Source organism: Choristoneura fumiferana, chromosome 3, assembly GCF_025370935.1.
Source record: "Choristoneura fumiferana chromosome 3, NRCan_CFum_1, whole genome shotgun sequence".
NCBI classification, from domain to species: domain Eukaryota; kingdom Metazoa; phylum Arthropoda; class Insecta; order Lepidoptera; family Tortricidae; genus Choristoneura; species Choristoneura fumiferana.
Window position 1 is genome coordinate 2,699,614 of NC_133474.1, and position 21,363 is coordinate 2,720,976.

General features: G+C 37.8%; 2 protein-coding genes across 2 annotated transcripts in view; one reads left to right on the forward strand and one right to left on the reverse strand.

Moving 5' to 3' along the window:
- Nucleotides 1-1,824: 1,824 nt before the first annotated feature.
- On the forward strand, nucleotides 1,825-13,526 carry LOC141426367 (guanine nucleotide-exchange factor SEC12). The gene is made up of 7 exons (XM_074085220.1): nucleotides 1,825-2,158; nucleotides 2,322-2,674; nucleotides 6,811-6,949; nucleotides 8,402-8,559; nucleotides 10,644-10,887; nucleotides 11,973-12,132; nucleotides 13,289-13,526. The coding sequence occupies exons 1-7, from the start codon at nucleotides 2,024-2,026 to the stop codon at nucleotides 13,372-13,374; spliced, it is 1,275 nt and encodes a 424-aa protein (XP_073941321.1). The 5' UTR covers nucleotides 1,825-2,023; the 3' UTR covers nucleotides 13,375-13,526.
- Nucleotides 13,527-15,463: 1,937 nt separating this feature from the next.
- NFAT (nuclear factor of activated T cells 3) overlaps nucleotides 15,464-21,363 on the reverse strand; it is a 101,140-nt gene continuing 95,240 nt past the window's right edge. Inside the window, 1 exon segment of the mRNA XM_074085225.1 lies at nucleotides 15,464-19,995. Within this exon segment, the coding sequence (XP_073941326.1) occupies nucleotides 19,991-19,995 (5 nt within the window). The 3' untranslated portion in view covers nucleotides 15,464-19,990.

Genomic DNA, 21,363 nt, shown 5'->3' on the forward strand with positions numbered 1-21,363 from the left:
TATATACAAATAAAATAAGTATTACGTGACAGGCACCAATTATTTAAAGTATAAGAAACTTTGCTAATATTTTTTGTCAGGCGTCTATTCAAATATAGTTAATGTCGTGGGTTCCCTTTATCTTGCATAATATCGATTAGTCTTAAAAGTTTAATGTTTTCTTACAAGTTTGAGTTGAATTAAATAGTTCATGGCAGCACTGCTGCGTGCTGCGGTCTCTCTCGCTATGGCGTCCGCCGTGTGAAAAGTGTAGGGGTAATAAAGTTAAAGTAATGGTTTTATTTCAATTAATGTCATACTGAGCAAGCCTAATTACAGCAAACAGTTCTCCAAAAAGTTCTGGTTGGATATCTTAGATTCGGATCGGTGCAAGCCCAGCGGCCAACGGCCAAGCCTCTGTAGAATATCTATTGTAATATTGTATTGTATTGTAAAACTCTTTATTGTACATAAAACACATGAAAATAACAGAACACAGGATAATAAGATGTACAAAGGCGAACTTATCCCTTAAAGGGATCTCTTCCAGTTAACCTTTGAACGATTGACAGGATATCAGACACAAGAATAGACACTACAAGTACAATGAAAAGGTAAAAGAACCGAAATTTAAATTAACTATTAATTCTCGAAAACTAGCGACGCCATGGCCAGGACCACCTGGTTCAGCTCCGAGCCCACCAGGAAGGAACACGCAATCCAAGAACGGGCTGTACTGCAGGATGAGAAACTATGCCAGCAACGATCAGGATTTGATTGCGTCGCCATTCTTGATAATCTGTACTCTATATCAAATACGGCTGCAGCAACAGATTAATAGGTAGGTACTAATTATTATAGGTAACTACCTGTAATGTAACTACTAATTAATAAAGGAAGAGGGTATCAGGTTAAGTATACTGTAAGGATTGCCATAGTACACAAAAGTGGGCCGGCATAAATTGTCACAGTCGGGCGGTAAAATCTAAGTATAACAAGTGTTCACAATAATAATATTGGATTCGATTTGTAGCATTCGAAGATGGCGGATGTAGACAATATCTAATTTTGCTATTTCTGTTTCTTTGGCTAGTTGAAGTATAATTTTGATAGTGTTTTATGCGGCGATTAACCTTAACAGTGAACAGTGATCCCAAAATTCTATATTGCTCTCGTGTCTAACATTTTTTAATGCGTAAGTGGTCTCCACGTGGTTTCTGGAATTTTACTATCAAGTTGCAAAAACTACAATCACCGTACAACGTCCCTCTCAAAGAGAGTTTACCTTGACACTGGCGAAATAGGACAGAAAAGCCATATTTTAAAAGAGAAGAAGAATAATAATATTTAGCAATCTCTTCCAGGCAACTGGATTAATTCGTAATAAATTTAAAAAAGATATGCAATCGTACCTACTAGGGATCATATTATTTTCGTTTTTTTAATAGTGTTTCTAGTCATACATAAGCACAGAAAATAGTTAAGTGAAGGTTTTAAATTATTACTATTATTATATCAGTTGTACTGATTAGTAGCCAAGGTATAGCTTCCTAAAGTGAATGAATCAAGAATGAAATGAATAATAGGCTAGGTTGCGTTTCGTTCGAGCGGAGCGAAAACTTATTCCAAACATGACGTGGCCCTACCGAATACGTCAATGTCAACACTCAATTGGAAATTAAATTCATTCAATAAGTTATTTTAAATTACAATACCTCTTGATGGAAAGAAATTTTATCATCCATTGTATAAAACTATTAATTTATTATTAATTTTTAAATGAAATTTGTTGTAACTTTGATACCCATGCAACCATTAGCTGGATTCGTAAATGCCCGCTGTCAAATTTGACTTTTGTCATGTTGGAACTAAGCAGATTTCGTCAAGTTTAGTGGAGGAATCTATGTTGTTTTTTCCATATTACAATAAAATTTCGTGTCGTTATAAATAAAAGCGGACTCATGAGGCTTCTTTCAAGTTCCAGACTGTGTTATTTATAACGCTTGGCTGTGATTCTCGCGTTGGTTAAATGTTATAGGGAAAAATGGCTCGTAATAGAGGTGATGGATTACTTGCGCGAGTGGATTTTCCACTTTACACGCTTCAGACCTTAACGAATCGGCATGTTCTGGTGGCCGGAGGCGGCGGGGCCTCCAACACGGGGGTAGCTAACGGATTCGTGAGTAAATTCCCTTTGTTTACGAAAGTCGATGGTGTTGCAAAAAGTCAATGTCTCCTACGTGTCAATGGTGTTATCCTTGAGCGAGAACGTCCTAAGCGTGTGCCTTTTCCTTAGCCTTGCGCTTTTCTACTATTCTTAAGTTGATGTTGTTTTTTTGTAGGAAATTTTCGAGTTATCGCATAATGGTGAGAGGTTTGTGGCTGAGGAGGTGATGAGGCACGAGACGGGGCCGAACGTGGTGATGACATGTTCAGTGCGGACAGCCGACAACCGCACGTACCTCACGGCCGGTCAGGAGAGCCACTGCCAGCTGTATCGAGTGAACATCCGCATGGTGGACGCGGCCGAGATGCGGCGGGGCAGCTTTCGGGCTGAGAATGGACTCATACGAAAAAGAAGGCGTACTGTGTCAGAGAATGAAAATATATCAAAAACTGACAAGAATAGTAATACTATGGAGAAAAGAATGTCATTTGAGATAAGACCCAGTGACAGCGTGCAGACAGATTTTGGGTGAGTTACCTTAGTAAAAATGTGATTCTATTTTTTTTAATATATCATTGAAGTTGGAGTCGGAAACGCGCTCCGTGGACTTTATACAGAGTGTGTGTCTATTTAGGATAGATACGTGTTTGTAGGTGTATGGGATAGCTGCTAAATACTTTACTGGCTTATGATCTACATTATCTAATTTAATGTGTAATTGTTGCTGTTTTATTTTTTACCTTAGTTAGTTATCTAGAAAAACATGCTTCTTTGTTGTTTATTTTATCACTATTGAACAAGTCATAATAACATCAATTTCTTAGTAATGCATTAGGCAACATATTTGTTTGTGTTAAACTTACTTTCCTATTTGGTGTAGTTTTTTTTAGAGTCGCAGAACCTTGATCTTGATTTGTCAAGAACCCTAAAATACTTATGTTGCATAAATGGTTTAGGTTGACAAGTCTTGGCAAGCAGCTAGCTGAACTCTGTCACAATAATCATAACTTGACATGCTACAAACAGAATTTTAAGTATTTGCATCAGACATTATGTATTATGATTATGATTGAATTAAACAATAATCCCACCCCATTAATATTATAAATGTGAAATTTTGTATGGATGTATGTTTGTTACTCTTTCACGCAAAAACTACTGAATGGATTTGAATGAAATTTGGCATACAGGTAATATATACCCTGGATTAACATATAGGCTACTTTTTATCCCGATATTCATACAGGATAGGAATAAAATCTCGAAATAACAACTGCTGGGCTTAGAGTCATGACATAAAATTTGGTATGTAGGTAGCTGGACTTTTGGAATAACACATAGGCTACTTTTTATCCTGATATTCCCACGTGATAGGGATAAAATCCTGAAATTTCAACTGCTGGGCTTAGATTTATTGAAGTTTTGGACAGTTGTTCTTAACACAACCTCAATGAAGATCACAATATATATTTTGTAATTTTCCAGGGGAATTTTGTAAAATCCCGGAATTTCAATTGTAACTAACAGACCGAATAGTTCACACGTGCAAAGCCGAGGGTAAACTAGTAAATAGTTCTTAACTTTTGTCAAATAAATATTTTTCTTGAACCCTCTGAGTAATTAACGCATGAAAAAGTGATAATAGTGGTAATCAAAACAACTCTTTAGTTTATCTTTCTGTAATCCAATCTGAATGCTAATGATCTTGTGAATTAAAAATGCCAAACAATTACTCATACATACAGTGATTGCTTACATTATTATTATTATTATAGCCTCTTTATTTCCATTTTGAATCACAAAACATAATCATAACTGCATGCATTACATATTCAAGTCAATCATTTCATTATACCAATTATAACATATACATTAAAAAAATTACATATTATTTCATTTCATAATAAATAAATAGCAATTAATTAAAAAACAACTCAATATGGACCCCTCAACGGGTAAAGGCCTCCTCCATTTCGTGCCACAAGAGTCTGTCCTTTGCTTTAGTAAGCCAGTTTTCGCCAGCATTTCTCACTAATTCATCCTCCCATTTTTCTTTTGGTCTACCTCATTTTCGTTTGTTTGTAGGACCTTGCCAATAAGTTACTAACTGTGCCCATTTTTATTTATTCATGCGTGCGTGCGTGCGTGCGTGCTTTATTTATGACCTGCCCATTTCCATTTAAGTTTTATCACATGTTCCAGAGCATCAAAGTCAAAGTCAAAGTCAAAATATCTTTATTCAATTTAGGCTACAACAAGCACTTATGAATGTCAAAAAAAATCTACCACCGGTTCGGAAAAACCTCTGCTGAGAAGAATCCGGCAAGAAACTCAACGAGGTATATATATTTTTTTTTTTAAAACAGATTTACAATATTATTAAATGACATGTATACATCACAAGTATTTAACACAACTTTATTTTTAACACAGTAGGTTCGCTATTTGAAGGGATCGCTAATGCGGATCGGAATTATTTCCAAATATCCCTGTCCATGATATAATCATTAACTTTATAATACGCCTTTGATATTAATGTCTTCTTGACAATAGATCTGAATTTTGTATCCGTTTCATTTATAATATTTTTTGGAATTTTATTATAAAAACGTATGCAATTTCCCAGAAAAGACTTTTTGGTTTTAGCCAGTCTGTAAGATGGAACTTTAAGCTTCCCTGTGTTTCTAGTAGCCTTTGGCTTATCGACGTTAGTGGGAAAATCACATATGTTCTTCCTAACATACATGATTATTTCAAAAACATAAAGCATCTATTAATTTTGTTGTTTTTCTTATTTCTGTGTTTCTTTTTTTGTTAATTCTTCGTATGTTTAATACACCTCTCCACAGCTCTCCGGCAAACTTGTATTTTATTTTCAATTTTATTATTATATGTCCATGTTTGGCAGCCATATGTAAGACAGGGTAGTAAACATGAGTCCATAACTTTTTTCTTAAGTGTTATAGGGAGGTTTGACTTTAGGGTTTCTTTATGGCTCCAGAATTTATTCCAAGTAATGTTAACTCTTCTTTTAACCTCATCTTTGAGTCTTGTCTTAGAGAAAGATACTTGTTGTCCTAAGTAAACATAGCTTCGAACATATTTCAATGTATTGTTGTTGACTCTAATTGGTAGACTATGGTGGTTGGTCATGACTTTTGTCTTGGTTGTATTTAACTCTAGGCCAATCTTACAGCTTACCTAATTACCTAACATAATTGATGTTAATCAGTGACCATGAATAATTGCGCAGATCACTAATGCGTCATACTTTATCAGACTATGACCAATTGACCGAAGTATACATGCAGTTTACTTATTTCTAATTGGACTTTGACTATTCAGTTGTGCTTTGGCATTTAGTAATGCACAAAAGATAACATAACTTATAGGTAATTATTAAAAAACTGGCCGAGTGCAAGTCGATCTCGCGCATCGTAGGTTCTGTACAGTCAAAGGCAAAAAAATAATTTGTAACAGTATATCTGATTTTATAGTCAAATTCATATTCAACCGGTTCAAATTCACCGTTTCGGAAAAACCTCTGTTGAGAAGAATCTGGCAAGAAAATCTCTAATCTAAACAATTTAGAATGATGGATGTAATATGGAAAACACAAAGGCAGATGATTATCAATGCGTCTCTACTACCAACTGTTTTTAGAAAGCAACAATGCGCAATATTTCTATGCTAATGTGTGCTGCTTTATGATACTTAAATAACATACACAAAAATAGAAAACTACCAGTTCAGAACAGAAAGGCTATATTATTATTATTACTATAATATGTGCTGGAGAATTTAGTTAGTTGAGTGTCTGTTCTCCCTTTCACTTTAAACTTTTTTGAAATTGCCCGGGTCCCAGAAGGAATTGAAAATAAGTAAAATTCTCTCGGAATTTCAAATTGATCATTCTTGCCTTATCTCAAAAACCACTGAGCCACACTGGGCCTAAGATTTTGAAAAAGTAAAAAATATGGATATGTAAATGTGTCAGCTTAAGTTGAACTCTGATTTGAAGTATTTTGATACTTTTAAAGTGCGCTCATAAGTTATAACATTTTTATTTTGGGTGGCAGGTACGAATTAATTTGTGTTTCATTATTTGTGGACGGATCGTTCACTGTGCGAACCCGACTCGCTCTTGGCGTTAAAGTTAGTTTCCTTGCGGTGGTTTTTAGCTATGTTTGATTGAGCTTGCTCTTGAATTTTTCAACTTTTATAAGTTGCTTTGGCTATTGTTGCAGGTTTTAAGTTTTTCGTGCAAATCACAGGTTTCCAAACTTTTTTTTCTCATAGACTATTTTCAGTTTTACTGTTTTTGGTAGACACCCTACTGCTACTACGAAATTAGAAAATCGAAGTTCGTATCGTACAGTCACCAGCACCAATTTCTGACACAACAAGCGTGCATAAATATCTGATACGACTCTTTTTCTCGGGCCGGAAGGTCGTGTCAGATAATTTCGCACGCTCCGCTGTGGCAGATATTAATGCTGGTGACTGTACCGTCATTCTTTTATTAAATAAAATATGAAGTTTGATTTTTGCGATTCGTACTATAGGGCCTGTTCTCCCGTGGACTCGTGGGGGTCCACCTGGACCACCTGAGCCTCTGGTGTGTGTCATGTGTCATGTGTGTGTGTGTGTGTGTGTGTTTGTAGACCGGACGCGCTGCAACGGGTGGTCAGCATCAGCCACAGCGGCAAGCTGGCGGCGACCGGCGGCGTCGACTGCAAGGTGCGCGTCTGGGCCTTCCCCGCCATGAAGCTGCTCTTCGTGCTCGAAGGACACACCAAGGAGGTACGGTGACCAGTTACAACTTAAAGTATGATTGGTTTTTTGGAGTCTTTTTGTAATATATTTTTGTGTTGATATGGTTTCACGGGATACCCGTAAAAGTAACAAATTTGGAGTTGAAATAAAAAATACAAAAATACTCCAAAAAACCAATCATAATTTGATTGCTTAGTAGCGACATCTCTTGTCTGGGTGAGCGGTTGGTTCCGAAAGAGTGTGACGTCTCTCGATGAGAGCGGAACATAGATGTCGCTAGTGCTGCTGCATAAGTAGCGTTGTAGAAATAAGCAACCTGAGATATGTATGCATAGGAAAAATTCGTGTCTAGATTCCTGTCCAGCGGTGGTGTAGGGGTTATAGCACGCAGCACGGATTGCTGAGGACCTGGGTTCGATTCCCAGCGCTGGTCTCTTTTTCGGGTTTTTCTGTGCATCCATGTCTCAGTTTGTATTTTCGATACATACGTCACTGTCGCTAGTGCGGTCGTCGTCCGGGGTCCCTCAGAGACTGCGTTTAGGTACTTGCCGCCGCAGATTATAATAGTTAAATATAATGACCCGGATAACTCACGTCTTAAATCGAGTTTAGCTCGACATGTTTCGGGCTAATCCGTAGCCCTTCGTCTTCGAAACATGTCGAGCTAAACTCGATTTAAGACGTGAGTTATCCGGGTCATTATATTTAATATGAGTGAGTCTCACTCACGGTAGTTTCATGTTCAAAATTATAATAGTTGCTATAATAACAGATGCGACACTCGGGTGTTACGGCCACTATTTATCTTTAACTCCACCCGTGTAGACTTCGTTTATCGTTATCCCGCGGAACCAATTCAATTTTCCGGGATATACTATACTTAAAGTGTTTGTTTTTGTATAATGAGGGTTTTGACAGAGGCGAAATATCGCTAGATGGCGTTAGAATCGTGAGGTCCGTTTGACGTTTGCTCGTGATTGGTTAAATAACTAAATGAGCCAATCGCAAGCGAACGTCAAACGGATCTCACGATACTAACGCCATCTAGCGATATTTCGCCTCTGTGGAAACTCTCATCGTCATGGTATGTTTGCAATGGCGTGCATTGGGTCACGCCTATGCATGTTGTTTGTGAATAAAGTCTCTTATGTATCTATCTATCTAACTCGACTATACATCTCCAATTATTTATTTATTTTCCTTTTATTTATGAGATGGAAGCATTCTACATTTTCACTTTTACTTTTTTCGTTTTGTAACTAAGAGACCCCATATATCCTTGCTTTTTTCGTGTATTTTATTTCTTTAATTTGAAAGTAATTTATACGTAACTATTTATTTTGAAAAAATTACTCTCTACCAAGTTTCGTGTAGCGTTGGTGGTTTAAAAAAAATGGACGTGTTTAAGAGCCCTTTGCGGCCTACTTGCAGAATAAACGATTTGAATTTTATAAATATTTAATCAATACATGTTTTCAGTTGGACGACCTGGACTTCAGCCCGTGCGACACGACGCTGGCCAGCATCGGCAAGGACGGGCTGGCGCGGCTGTGGGGCACGGCCGCGCGCGCCCCGCCGCGCCTCACCGTGGCCTGCCAGCCCCCCAACGGCACCAACTATCTGTTCCGGCGCTGCAGGTACCTCCCTCAGCCCCCCAACGGCACCAACTATCTGTTCCGGCGCTGCAGGTACCTCCCTCAGCCCCCCAACGGCACCAACTATCTGTTCCGGCGCTGCAGGTACCTCCCTCAGCCCCCAACGGCACCAACTATCTGTTCCGGCGCTGCAGGTACCTCCCTCAGCCCCAACGGCACCAACTATCTGTTCCGGCGCTGCAGGTACCTCCTCAGCCCCAACGGCACCAACTATCTGTTCCGGCGCTGCAGGTACCTCCCTCAGCCCCCCAACGGCACCAACTATCTGTTCCGGCGCTGCAGGTACCTCCCTCAGCCCCCCAACGGCACCAACTATCTGTTCCGGCGCTGCAGGTACCTCCCTCAGCCCCCCAACGGCACCAACTATCTGTTCCGGCGCTGCAGGTACCTCCCTCACCCCCCAACGGCACCAACTATCTGTTCCGGCGCTGCAGGTACCTCCCTCAGCCCCCAACGGCACCAACTATCTGTTCCGGCGCTGCAGGTACCTCCCTCAGCCCCCCAACGGCACCAACTATCTGTTCCGGCGCTGCAGGTACCTCCCTCAGCCCCCCAACGGCACCAACTATCTGTTCCGGCGCTGCAGGTACCTCCCTCAGCCCCCAACGGCACCAACTATCTGTTCCGGCGCTGCAGGTACCTCCCTCAGCCCCCCAACGGCACCAACTATCTGTTCCGGCGCTGCAGGTACCGCCCTCACCCTCACTGTCACTAGCATCACAGAAAAAATAATACTACTACGTACAGAAGCTGCACTCCTTTGATCTTGGAGAAAGCCGCTGTTTTAATAGCCCACAGCAGTGGTTTTCAACCTGTGGGTCGCGACCCCATGGAAAAACTACTTTAGTAAAAATATTTGTCGCAAAATTAAATAAATGAAAAAAGCAATGGTTAGGGGGGTCGCGAAATATTTCTTGATACTAAAGGGGTCGTGTTAAGAAGAAGGTTGAAGAACACTGGCCTACAGAATTAGGGAGGTATCGCGTTCAATCTAAATTGCACCTTAACGCCAAGCGCGCGAGAGCAGTTACTATGTTGTGTTGACTTTTGTTCCTAACATACCTCCGCCGCCAACTCGAGTAAGGGTTATCACTTTGTCAGAAAATTAAAATAAAACAGTCCAACTAAACATTTAGAAATATTATTTTATAATATATGTGTATAGAGTTTTTTAACTTTTATGTAATGTCTGATGAATTTTTTACCTCCTCTAAAGTACCTATTATTAAATTTTATATTGCAATAATTCTGAATCGTACAAATAATAAATAATACAAGAGCACAGATATTTAGGAAAAGATCGAAACATTCAGAGCAAGGCTCGGAGACGGCCGACCGAGCACATGTTAGCGCGTGTCGCGTCACGCGTGCTCGCAGGCGCGCGGCAGCCCCGACTGCCAGACAATCTCAAGTTGTCGCACTGTAGGTGTTTACTGTATGGACGAGTGACTGATGATGCCTGTAAGCATCGCCACCACGGCTGGCGCGGTTGAGAGGCACGGGATCACGGGACTTCACGACTATCCTATGTCCTTCCGCGGGACTCGAACTATCTGTATATCGAATTTCATTTTAATCGGTTCAGCGGTTTAGACGTGAGAGGGGTAACAAACAAACGAACAGACTTATAATATTAGTGGGATGCGAAAGTTTTGTTAACTTCACATTAAAACCACTGAACTGAACTAAATAGTAATTTAAAAAAATAAATATGCATACTTTTAAAAATATACCACTGATTGGGTTCCACACCACTGATTGGGTTCCAAGCGACGGGCACCGGAGCAGAGGTAGGCCTAAAAGAAGGTGGCGGGACGATTTGGAGCGATTCCAGCCGGACTGGCAACATTTTGCCGAAGCCAGAGACGAGTGGAAGGAGAAAGGGGAGGCCTTTGCCCAGCAGTGGGACACTATATAGGCTATTAAAAAAATACTTTTTAAAAAATCAAATTTAAATACAAACTTATTTCTTACTAAAACCTAAATAGCATTGTAAAAACTATGATCATGCAAGAATATTGAATTATAAGTTTGTCGACCTCATGTCTGGCCTTAAACACTTTCAGGTTCGGTCCCATCGAAGACAAGAAAGGCGAATACCGTATGTTCACGATCGCGAACCCGCTGGCGCGGTCCGGCAAGCAGACGGGACTGGTCCAGCTGTGGAGTCCCTCGGACGGGGCGCTGCGCCGCTCCGTGCTGGTCGGCGAGAGCCTGTCGGCGCTGGCCGTGCGCGACGACGGACGCTTCGTCGGCGTCGGGACCATGTTCAGCGGCTCCGTACACGTCTACGTCGCTTTCAATTTACAGGTGAGATAGCACGGCTGATAGGGAATATGCAAGAAACACACCTCTTAAAAAATAACGTAATACAAAGTTGAAAAACATCAAAATCTAATTAGTCTAATTAATTAATTAAGCTTTCATGAGACATATTTGAATAAAATTACAAAAAGGGCACTATCAACCCTTACCTGCGGCTCTGGTGAATCCAATTGAACAATTCAACTGACGATTACAAGTCAGGAACGGTCCGACTAGTTTCGATCTTTTCGCAAGATCCTTTTCATAAGTGAGTACGTTCATGACGGTAGCGCCCCCCGTACTGATCTGATGATGAAAATCGTTTTCGTTGTTTTTTTAAATATTTCAATTATAGTAATATTTGTTACCCTTTCTATGCAAAATAATGAATCAAACCCTTAATCTGTCATCTCCCAGGATAACAGGATCGAAGGATTTTGGGCACAAATTTGTGCCTCTGGGAGAGGACAGGTTAAGGGCACTATCAACCCTCACCTGCGGCTCGGGTGAATATCCATGTCTCGGTTAAAAAATCGGGTAATCTGAAACTTGATTTTGATTTTAAATCAAAGTCAAAGTATCTTTATTCAATTTAGGCTATAACTAGCACTTATGAATGTCTAAAAAATCTACCACCGGTTCGGAAACATCTGTGTAGAAGAACCCAGCAAGAAACTCAGCGAAAATAAAAGTTAAGGTAAGGTTAAGGGATAAGGTTGCCTGGAAGAGATCGCTCTTAAGCGATAAGGCCGCCTATTGCTTACCTCGTAACTTTTCTCTCCGTGTACATGTTTCTGTATCGATTACTATTTGTGATAATGATAATGATAAATTTATTTGTCAAATATAGGTACAACAAACAGATCTTATTAAAATATTTCCATACATCTAAACATTCCAATGACTTAATAAATTAAATAATTAAACATGCAGCATTAATTAAAACAACTCAGTCAAAAATAATTTGTACAATAAATAGCAGTAATACAGTCTAAATAAATTAAAAACATTGTATGTAATTTCCCATCTCATGTGGTATAGAGTCATTGTGTATTGTATTGTATTTAATGTTTGTTGGTATTTATTTCCAGCGAGTGCTGCACGTGAAGCGCGCGCACCGCATGTTCGTGACGGGGCTGGCTTTCCTGCCGGTGGCGGGGTTCGGGCCGCCCATCACGTCGGGCGCCGAGGCCGCGCTGCTGTCCATCTCCGTCGACAACTGTCTGCGCGTGCACAGCCTGCCGTACCCCGGTGAGTGACAGGTGGCGCTGATCGCTACTTTGCGGCTGTCTAGTTTGATTAGTCGCTGGTAGATGGCGCTGATCGTAACTTTGCAGCTCTCTAGTTTGGGTAGTCGCCAATGGGTGGCGCTGATCGCTATTTTTGACACCTGACACAAAAAGAGGGTTTCACGCCAATGTCTGTCAGTCTGTGGCATCGTAGATCTCAAACGGATGGACCGATTTCGATGCGTTTTTTTACGTGAAAGCGTGTTTCTTTGCAGTAATTCTTAGCTGTCTGATAAAAATTTATTCAGCTGTCTGAGATATTGAGCTTTGAAATTAGTGCCGGGGATTTTTCAGCTTTTCTAAGTTAATTAGGTTAGGTCATACTACTGTCTAGTTCAAGTAGCCGCAGATAGATGGCGCTGATTTTAACTTTGCAGCTCTGTAGTTTGAGTAGCCACGAGCTTTTGTGGGCACGTTGTCAAATGGCCAATGTATATTGACGCTCATTGTACAGCCATCTGCATTAATATCTGCCACAGCGGAGCACGCAAAAATCCATTCCTACCGGCCCTAGAAATAAAGTAGTATCCATTGAATTGACATCTATGTATACTAGACTGCATGTTTCTTACATCAAAACGGCGCACAAAAACAGTTCAAAGCGCGGTTTTGTGAACAGTTCACTAGTCTGTTGACGTCCGTGACAGCGGTTGTGTCAAAGTAATATTGATGATTGATGCGCCGCGCGTTTTGTTCCAAACAGCCAGCAGGGCTACTACGAAACTCGAAGTTCGTATCGTACCGTCCCTCTCGCTCTCGTATTAAATAGTATAAGTGTCAGCGGGACCGCACAACACGAACTTCGAGTTTCGAGTTGCGTAGTAGCCCTGCTGTCTAGTGCCGTAAGGTACATAGATGTCGATGGTAGTATCAGATATTTATGCACGCTTTCTTGTGTCAGATATTGGTGCTGGTGACTGTACCACTACGACCTCTATAAAGAAACCTAACTTTATTGAAATGTCAAGTGTACCGCAATTTCCAAACTAATTTTATTTTAGTGTACTATATTTTTACGCCCATCGTTATCGTTTGGCACACTTTGGCAAACTTTGACATTTGTAATATTAGTAGGATATATACTATTACAAATTTTAAATGAACTATATTTGTTGCAGGTACTATGCCGGCCTGGGTTGCCATTCTGATAATAGTCTTTGTTCTATTCTGTACTTTCACATTATGTTCGTATTTAGGTATATAATTTATTTATTTAATAACTTTATTTGTCAATACACTACTGTAAGTATCACGGGGTTATGTTAGTATATACGTTGTATACAAGCTCATATGAATAGTAAAATGTATGTATAAAAATAGGATCAATTGAATTAAATGAAGTGCAATGTGGCAACACCGGAGCTTTTTTTACCTTTCCCTATTGTTCTCCCTTTCTTTTAGCTGCAATATCAGTAGAGTTGCCCATAGTACCCATAACACAAGCTTTGCCTAGTTTGGGATTAGGTTAACTGGTGTAAAGTGTCCCGTGGTATCTATTTATTTATTATATGACCTTTTTAAAACACGTCTTATATTATCTGATAATCTAACTGGACGTCTAATTGGATTTTTAAGGTTAACACTCTTTCCCGGACCGGATAATACCGACACGGAAACACCGACCCTGTTTTTCGTATACACGCCCATAGAAGCTCATGTCAGTTTCTTTCTGTACACAAAAAACAGGGTCGGTATTTCCATGTCGGTATTATCCGTGCCGGGAAAGAGTGTCACCCATTTTTAGGATAATATTGTCGAATATTTGGAATGCAGCGATTTCTTGGTATGAACCTGCGAGTGTTGTGTTTGCATCGAGTGTTCAGTGGGAACGCGTCGAGTGGTAGCAAGGTCTACACAACATTTTGTAATGATATTCTGATTTATAATAAACAGTTTAATTTTTTTTTTTAATATTCACCTGCAAGTCAGTCTACCAGTGACCATGATGTCGGGGGCTTATAAGAGCTCATTACGGACTGTATTCGCACATGAAATCAAAAACGGTCCTAACTCAAAAATTTTAGGGCTTGTGAGTTAATTATAGAAAAAATAGTTTTTTTTCTCGATTTTTCTGTATATTTAACTCAAAAACCCCCAAATTTTGAGTTGCGACAGTTTTTGACTTCATGTGCGATTTCATAGCAAATACAATGACAGCCTTAACTTTGTTTTTCTTCTTAGAAATATGTTCCAATGACGAATCCCACTTCCGACTAATATAATAAATGCGAAAGTTCGTAAGTTTGTTTGTTTTCCCTGAATGGCAGATTCTTGAAATGGCAGATGTGCAGTTAAGTACTTAATATAATAATTGAATACGGTTAAAAAAAATTGACAGTTTATTTTGAATACTTACATAAATTAACATAACTAAGTACAAACTTACAACAAACTCAACTTTCTTCTTTTAAGAAATCTAATTTCAGTCGTTTGAAGACTGTCGCAGGTTTTTCTATTTTTTTTATTTGGTTATTTAAGTATCTACTTTGGGGTGAATATTTGAGAATTAATTATTTTGTTAGAAACGTTTGTCTTTGTAATAAATGTCGTGCTATCGCAAATAAATTAGTCTTATTCTCTGGTTTAGACGGTAGTTAAACGAGTCACGTATGAGGCACAGCTCCTAGAAGCATGGTTTTAGAGAAAAAAAAATGATTTTAATATTTTATTGTTTTTTTATTTATTTTGTCTGCACTAAACATTGTGGAGTAGGGGAACAAGCTTGGACGGAAGTATTTCTATTACCCAATAACCACACGGATTTCGACGCCCGCCATGCACAGAAATGTGTCAGAAATGGTATCTAATGTTGTAGATTAAAAATATTTTACTTAAAATGTGCATTTTCATTTCAATTAAAATAAGTGAAGTTTCAGTTCGCTGCTGTTGATCTTGATACCTACTAATTCCAATCTACGTATTTTATAGGTAACTGTACAATATCTGCCGTTCGAGGAGTCTGCCATTACCAGAATCTGCCATTTAGGGAACAAGGGGTATATTTGTTTGTTTGTTACTTCATCACGTCTAAACCGCTAAACCCATTTAGATGAAATTCGGTAAACAGATAGTTTGCATTCCAGGAAAGGACTTAGGATAGTTTTTATTCCGGAAAATGCCAGTTTCCGCGGGATAGTGAAAACTGAATTCTACGCGAAGTCGCGGGTAGCGGCTAGTTAATTCTAATTAAATATCCACCATGGCCGCGGCACTCATAATAATGATCTGGATTCTCCGCACAGTTCTAGTCTTATACGTAGTGGAGTTAAATTGGACCGAAATTGAAACAAAAGTTTATATTTTCATAACATTTAATTAATTAGTACATCAAAACAATAACATGCATGTTTTCAAACATTTCGGCAAGTTGCATTGAATGTATTGGACCGACTAGAGATCTACACATGACTTACAACGCTGTAACTGACGGATAAAATTACTGTGAATATAATTCTGTAGTAAATATACGTTAGACATTGGAGATAGTACAAAAAATAATTTCTAAAGTGTACCGAAACGTAATTTGAAATTGGGCCACAGGAAGCGATTCATACATTACTCCATTTTATAGAATCAGATCCATGAATAAGTATTTTGTCGGAAGACCAGAGTAATCTTAAATATAGTGAACTAGACCTAAATTCGGCATATTTTATGAATTAATATAATAATAATAGGTACTTGGGTAAATAAATGATTTATGATTTTATGATTTAGACCAATAAGTTACACACCTTAACGCAGGTAGTTAGAATTACTATTATTTTTTCCATATGACACGAAAATTAATCGCACATTTGCATGGATAATTTTCGTGTCTCAATGCAAAGTAATTCTAACTACCTGCGTTAAGGTGTGCAACTTTTTGGTCTTCACCAACTAAGTTATTGTTTGAAAACAATCCGTGACTTTGTAAATTTTATAACATTCGACCAAAGCGCTTCATCATATCAATGTCGCATGTCGCTCCGTCTCTATTATCTCCCATTATCATGCCCAGTGATTTATAGATTTATTTATTTCTTTTACGGATGCATTTTCATTAATCTAAGTTTTACAAAACATACTTAACGATTTCAAAAGTAGACAATGTCCCTATTAAAGTGGAAGTCATTACATATTTTAAAAACCATCAACGCTCAATACTTATCCCATTTTTCACTTAATTTAATTGTGTGCCTTGTCAAGTAATTTAAAAATAGCTGCTGTATAAATTTCAAGTGGAATAAGCATCGTATTTCTTTATATTTGTCAACATACGACTTCTTTTTCTTTAAATTTAGTTAGTCACCATTTGAGATTGACCGCCTATATTTTCTATACAATTCTTGTATTCGAATTTAAGACACCTAGTATAAACTATTAGCACACGACAGATTTAAAATAAACATCCTAATGCTGGTTAATATTATCTTTTGTGACTACAATAATTCGAACTTTGACCTGATTTGTGATATGTTAGTAAGAACATGTCAAGATAATTAGAGATGGAATAATAAGAGCAGGAGAAAAGAGACAGAATAAGGATAAATAGAGATCTCAAACTATATTTTTACGTTTATCTCAAAAACTTGTTTAATTTTTTAAATATATTTTTTTTTTATTTCGGTGCAGTATTCCATGTTAGTTAACTATTAATTTGGGTTATTTATCTAGCTGCTAGATAAATAACCCAAATTATAGTGACTAGATTAGATTCTACCAAATTTACCATTAGCTTAAAAAATACCTTTGTGAATATCTAGTCGTTCACTTGGGCAAGCCACAGTGATTGGCCTCTCAAAGCTCGTATCTCTAAATGAATAAACCTACTACGTTAAATGTACTCGGTGTTTAAAAAAACGCGAGTAACATGGATTTTTTAAATAGTTTTCACAGATATCCCAAGTAAGGCAGTTAAAATCATCATAAAATATGGATCGGCATCAGTAGGTGACCTCTCTAATATATTCCAATATTGATAAGCTTAGATACCTATTATATGTTCCCAAATATAAAACTACATATGTTTATACTGACTGACAGTTTTTCGTAACTTCTAAAATGTTAATAGAAAAATATGTGTGCTGATTTGATCAGTGGCGAAAATTCTAATTATAATGCAATATATTTTGATATTTATTTCTAACTAATGGACTCGTTTATTAGGCTGACGTATAAGTGAACCCCCAGCAAAATTTCTAATTCCGTTCTTTAGCGAGCGTTTTATTTATAATTGATTTCCTTTGTGAAACATAATTATTTTGCTTAATAAACAAATATTTAAGGTACCAGCGAAGACTGTTGTGCTGTTAAAATAAATAACTGTTAACTTTATTGAACATGTCCTATATGGTCCCTATTTTGGTTTTTAACTTCGGTCAAAACAAGGCACTTGTGCTACTGTAAAATGTATGCAAAATGTAATGTTAAACATGTAAACAGCAAATGTATGAAATATATAACATACAGCGAAACCTTGCAACATCCTCGCTAAATTAAATTTTCCACATAAAATGAATATCATAGACTGATTTTCATTTTAAAACAGATTAACAAAAACTTCACGCTGCAGCCAAAATTCACTTGCTAGATGCCAAAAGAGTCCATGGTTACATAAGTCAGATTGAAACCAGTCCGATCTGAATCCAAAATATGCGTACTTTAGACATTGTCAGAAGTGCGACCCCCGGCCCTATACTAAAAAAGTGCAAAATTCGTATCTTGCCGTCTCACTGACGCTATATTATTTAATGCGAGAGTAAGAACGACGGTACGATACAAAGTTCGATTTTCGAAATCTTAGGCTATCGTTTGGTAAAGTTGTAAGTTCGTCGGTTTGTGAACGTCGGCCGAAGCGATTCAGATATGCTTACATAAACTACGCTAAGGTTACACGCGTAAATGGCACATTTAATATGTAGCATTCCACTTCACTATAAAAAGTTCTCGTTATATGTTTATAATAAATCTTTTTTCTAATCACATCAGTACAGTTTTCCTTATATTATTACATAATTAGCTATTAGCTACGCTACTATGTCGAACGTTAATTAATATTTTTTCGTTACATATCACAAAAATATGCGGACATGAACGTGGCTTCGGTGTGCCCTCGCATCGCTCATGACAAGCAGTTTTTTAAATATAACAAACTATTTCCTGATAGTATCTATATTCAATTTAAAAATAAATAAAAGAAGACGATGTCATATAAAATGTAGGTCTGAACTTATGGAACAAAGCCTAAGACTTTTACCGCAAAAACAGTTACTCCGTTTATGGATTTTTGGGAACTGTCACGCCGTCAAAGAACTTGAGTTTTTGTTTTCAAAACAATTAAAAATAATAAAGACATTCCGTCGATTTTTAAAGAATAGAATTTTGTGAGAACACGAAGGACAAGTAAAGTAAAAAACGGCTTGTCACCATATACTTTCTGATACGAATTGACAAGTACGAAATGCTTTCTATAAAAAATATCATAGAAAAAATGACCATAAAAACACTTGCTTGTGCTCACAATGCATGAGATTAAACAAAAAGTTAAATTCACTATGCACATGATTAGTTTAGATGACTACTTTAATTTACGAAGATTAAACCATTTTTGGGGTAAACACGACTATTCATATAATTAAAAAAATATTCTAATTTATTTTTAAAAACCAATCGATATTTTGTAACGCGATTGGCTCGCTCAAATGGAATTATCTCCGTAGATTTATCATATCACCGACAATGTTCATACGCCAGAGTTCTCCAGTAATCAGGTGTCTAATTTTTTTACGTAATGCTGTCATTCATTTCGTGCGCTAGTGCTGGGGTTCTCAGACTTTTGGCTCATTGGAACCTTTTTCAAGGCCCTATTAGTGGGTGGAACCAAGCGTTTGATTGAATCCATCACTCACAGCACATCCACCGTCTAAACTTGATACGTCCATAGAACTGTGGAGTTGACTTTGGTTCTAGTGGTTAGATTCATTTGGGTTCAAATGGTTCGACCACAATTACCAGTCATTACAGTTCTAACTAGAGACATCTAGCGGCCTTTACAAACATAATACTTTTGTGTCCATTTTAAAAAGTACATTTCGTGAATTCGTCTTCAAAGTAAGCATTTACTTTAGCATAGGCATCTACTTTAATATATTGTACAATCTATGTTAAAAAGTCTTAGTGTCAGGTCATGAAAAACAACAATAACAACATTATTATAAACAATATTTATAATATTTCGACAGACATATAATATATGCCAATATGCCAGTTGACCCATAGTACGCTTGACATTTTAACGTAAATTGTTCATCAATTTGTCATATTTACTTGTTGTTTTTTTGCAAGGACACCCAGCGGTCTTAACAAAATGATTATGTATATTCCTAAATCGCCACACTCACTTAAATAACTTAATTTAATTAACAATAACAACATTGATACAAATATATCTCTATTTACATATTAGAATTCGAAATAAAAAAAAACCTCATACAATCATACATTGTAAATCTCATAATAACTACATATCCAATGTTTCAGTTTAAATATATAATGTATATGTAAATTAGCCCTGTAATACTGACTCACATGTAATTGACGTGCAGATGGTTGTACAGACATGACCAAAACACTCCCTAACACGAATATAATATTGAGAATCGTTTATGCACACTTTCCCAGTCATCGCAAGGAGATTGTAGTGTCCTAGAGCTACTTACGAGCTTACTTACGTAGGTATGTGTCAGTATAATCAATTATATATAAATTTACGTAAAACTGCGTTTGAGCCTTCAACACCGCTAATGAAATGCATAAGCCTTCACCCCGCGGCGCGCCCCTCACACTGCAACAAAACAACTCGGTTAGTTCCCTGCAGCGGATGTGAAACTTTGTTTATCGACCGACACCCATATAGTAAAACCACCATTATGCGTTCAAAAACCATAGATAATGACCAGCATTACGACATTGGATTATATAATGAACACGGCTGTATCGTAATGAGATTTCATACATCATTACAGCACCGGCGCAGTAGGGTGGCGTTCACGTCGCGCAGGTCTTCGCGCGCGCAGCTCGTGGGACAGACATACCTGCTCGTAGTTCTCGTTAATGCAGGTCGTTCTCAATGGTTCTTGAACGCATGATAGAGGATTTAATATATGGATGTATATAAAATATTGTATGCAACTGTACGTAATTAGGCCTTAAAACACTCATGTGAACCTATTATGAAACTCGACTACGCCTCGTTTCATAAAACCACACTCGTGTTTTAAGGACCCCTATTACGATACAGTTGCATAAATAACTATTCTGACGGATTTCGTTCGCAAATAAACGATAAGGTGTTTTATAATTTTCATCACACTTGCTCGTAAACAGTGTCGTACATGCAGGCTACCTTGGTTGCAACCCCCCAAATAAAACCCTCGACCTTTTTTTCTTGTCATGTAACCCTTGGTCGGTCGCATGAGTCATTGCGCGTACTGATACTGCTGCGCTGGGGGACCTCACTGGCAATGCCCGGGAGCGCAGCTTAAGGTATCGGCCATTTTTGTAAAAATAATATTTATTCCTTCACAAGTATACAATTTTACTCGCAAATGTGATGAAAAATATTGTGTCGCACGGGCGGTACTGGAATTGCGAACATCGATTTTAATAGAATCTCGTTCGTAATTCCTCACTTACCGCCCTTAAGACACAATGTACTATTGCTCAATACAAAAAAAGGGCTAACTTATACAAGATTTCACAAGATATATTTGGAATATTTCATCCTTGGGTTTGAACGAAAGAACAATCTGGCATAGATTTTCTTCAAACATTCGCTTAGAAGAGTATTTAATTGAATTTAGCTAATCAGTGGCTGAAATATTCGTATCTGCTAAATATTAGACGAATGTTTTTATACATCGGTCCATTCTATGTCTAATTCGTGACCGCGTCATGAATAAAAAAACAACAACAAAAAATCTTTACAGAGGTGTTCAGTCAAACTTGCACCCGTAAACTGAAATATTTTGGATTATCTCATCTCATCACGCGACTTAATTTTAAGCTGAACGAAAGAGTCTATAGATATAAGAACGAGAGAATATAAACCACTGGAATATATACATATTTTTGTACAAAGAAGTATATTAATAAACTCAAGAGCTTAGGCGTTAGCGGATAATGAATATGAGACTTTCGTTATTAGAATAAA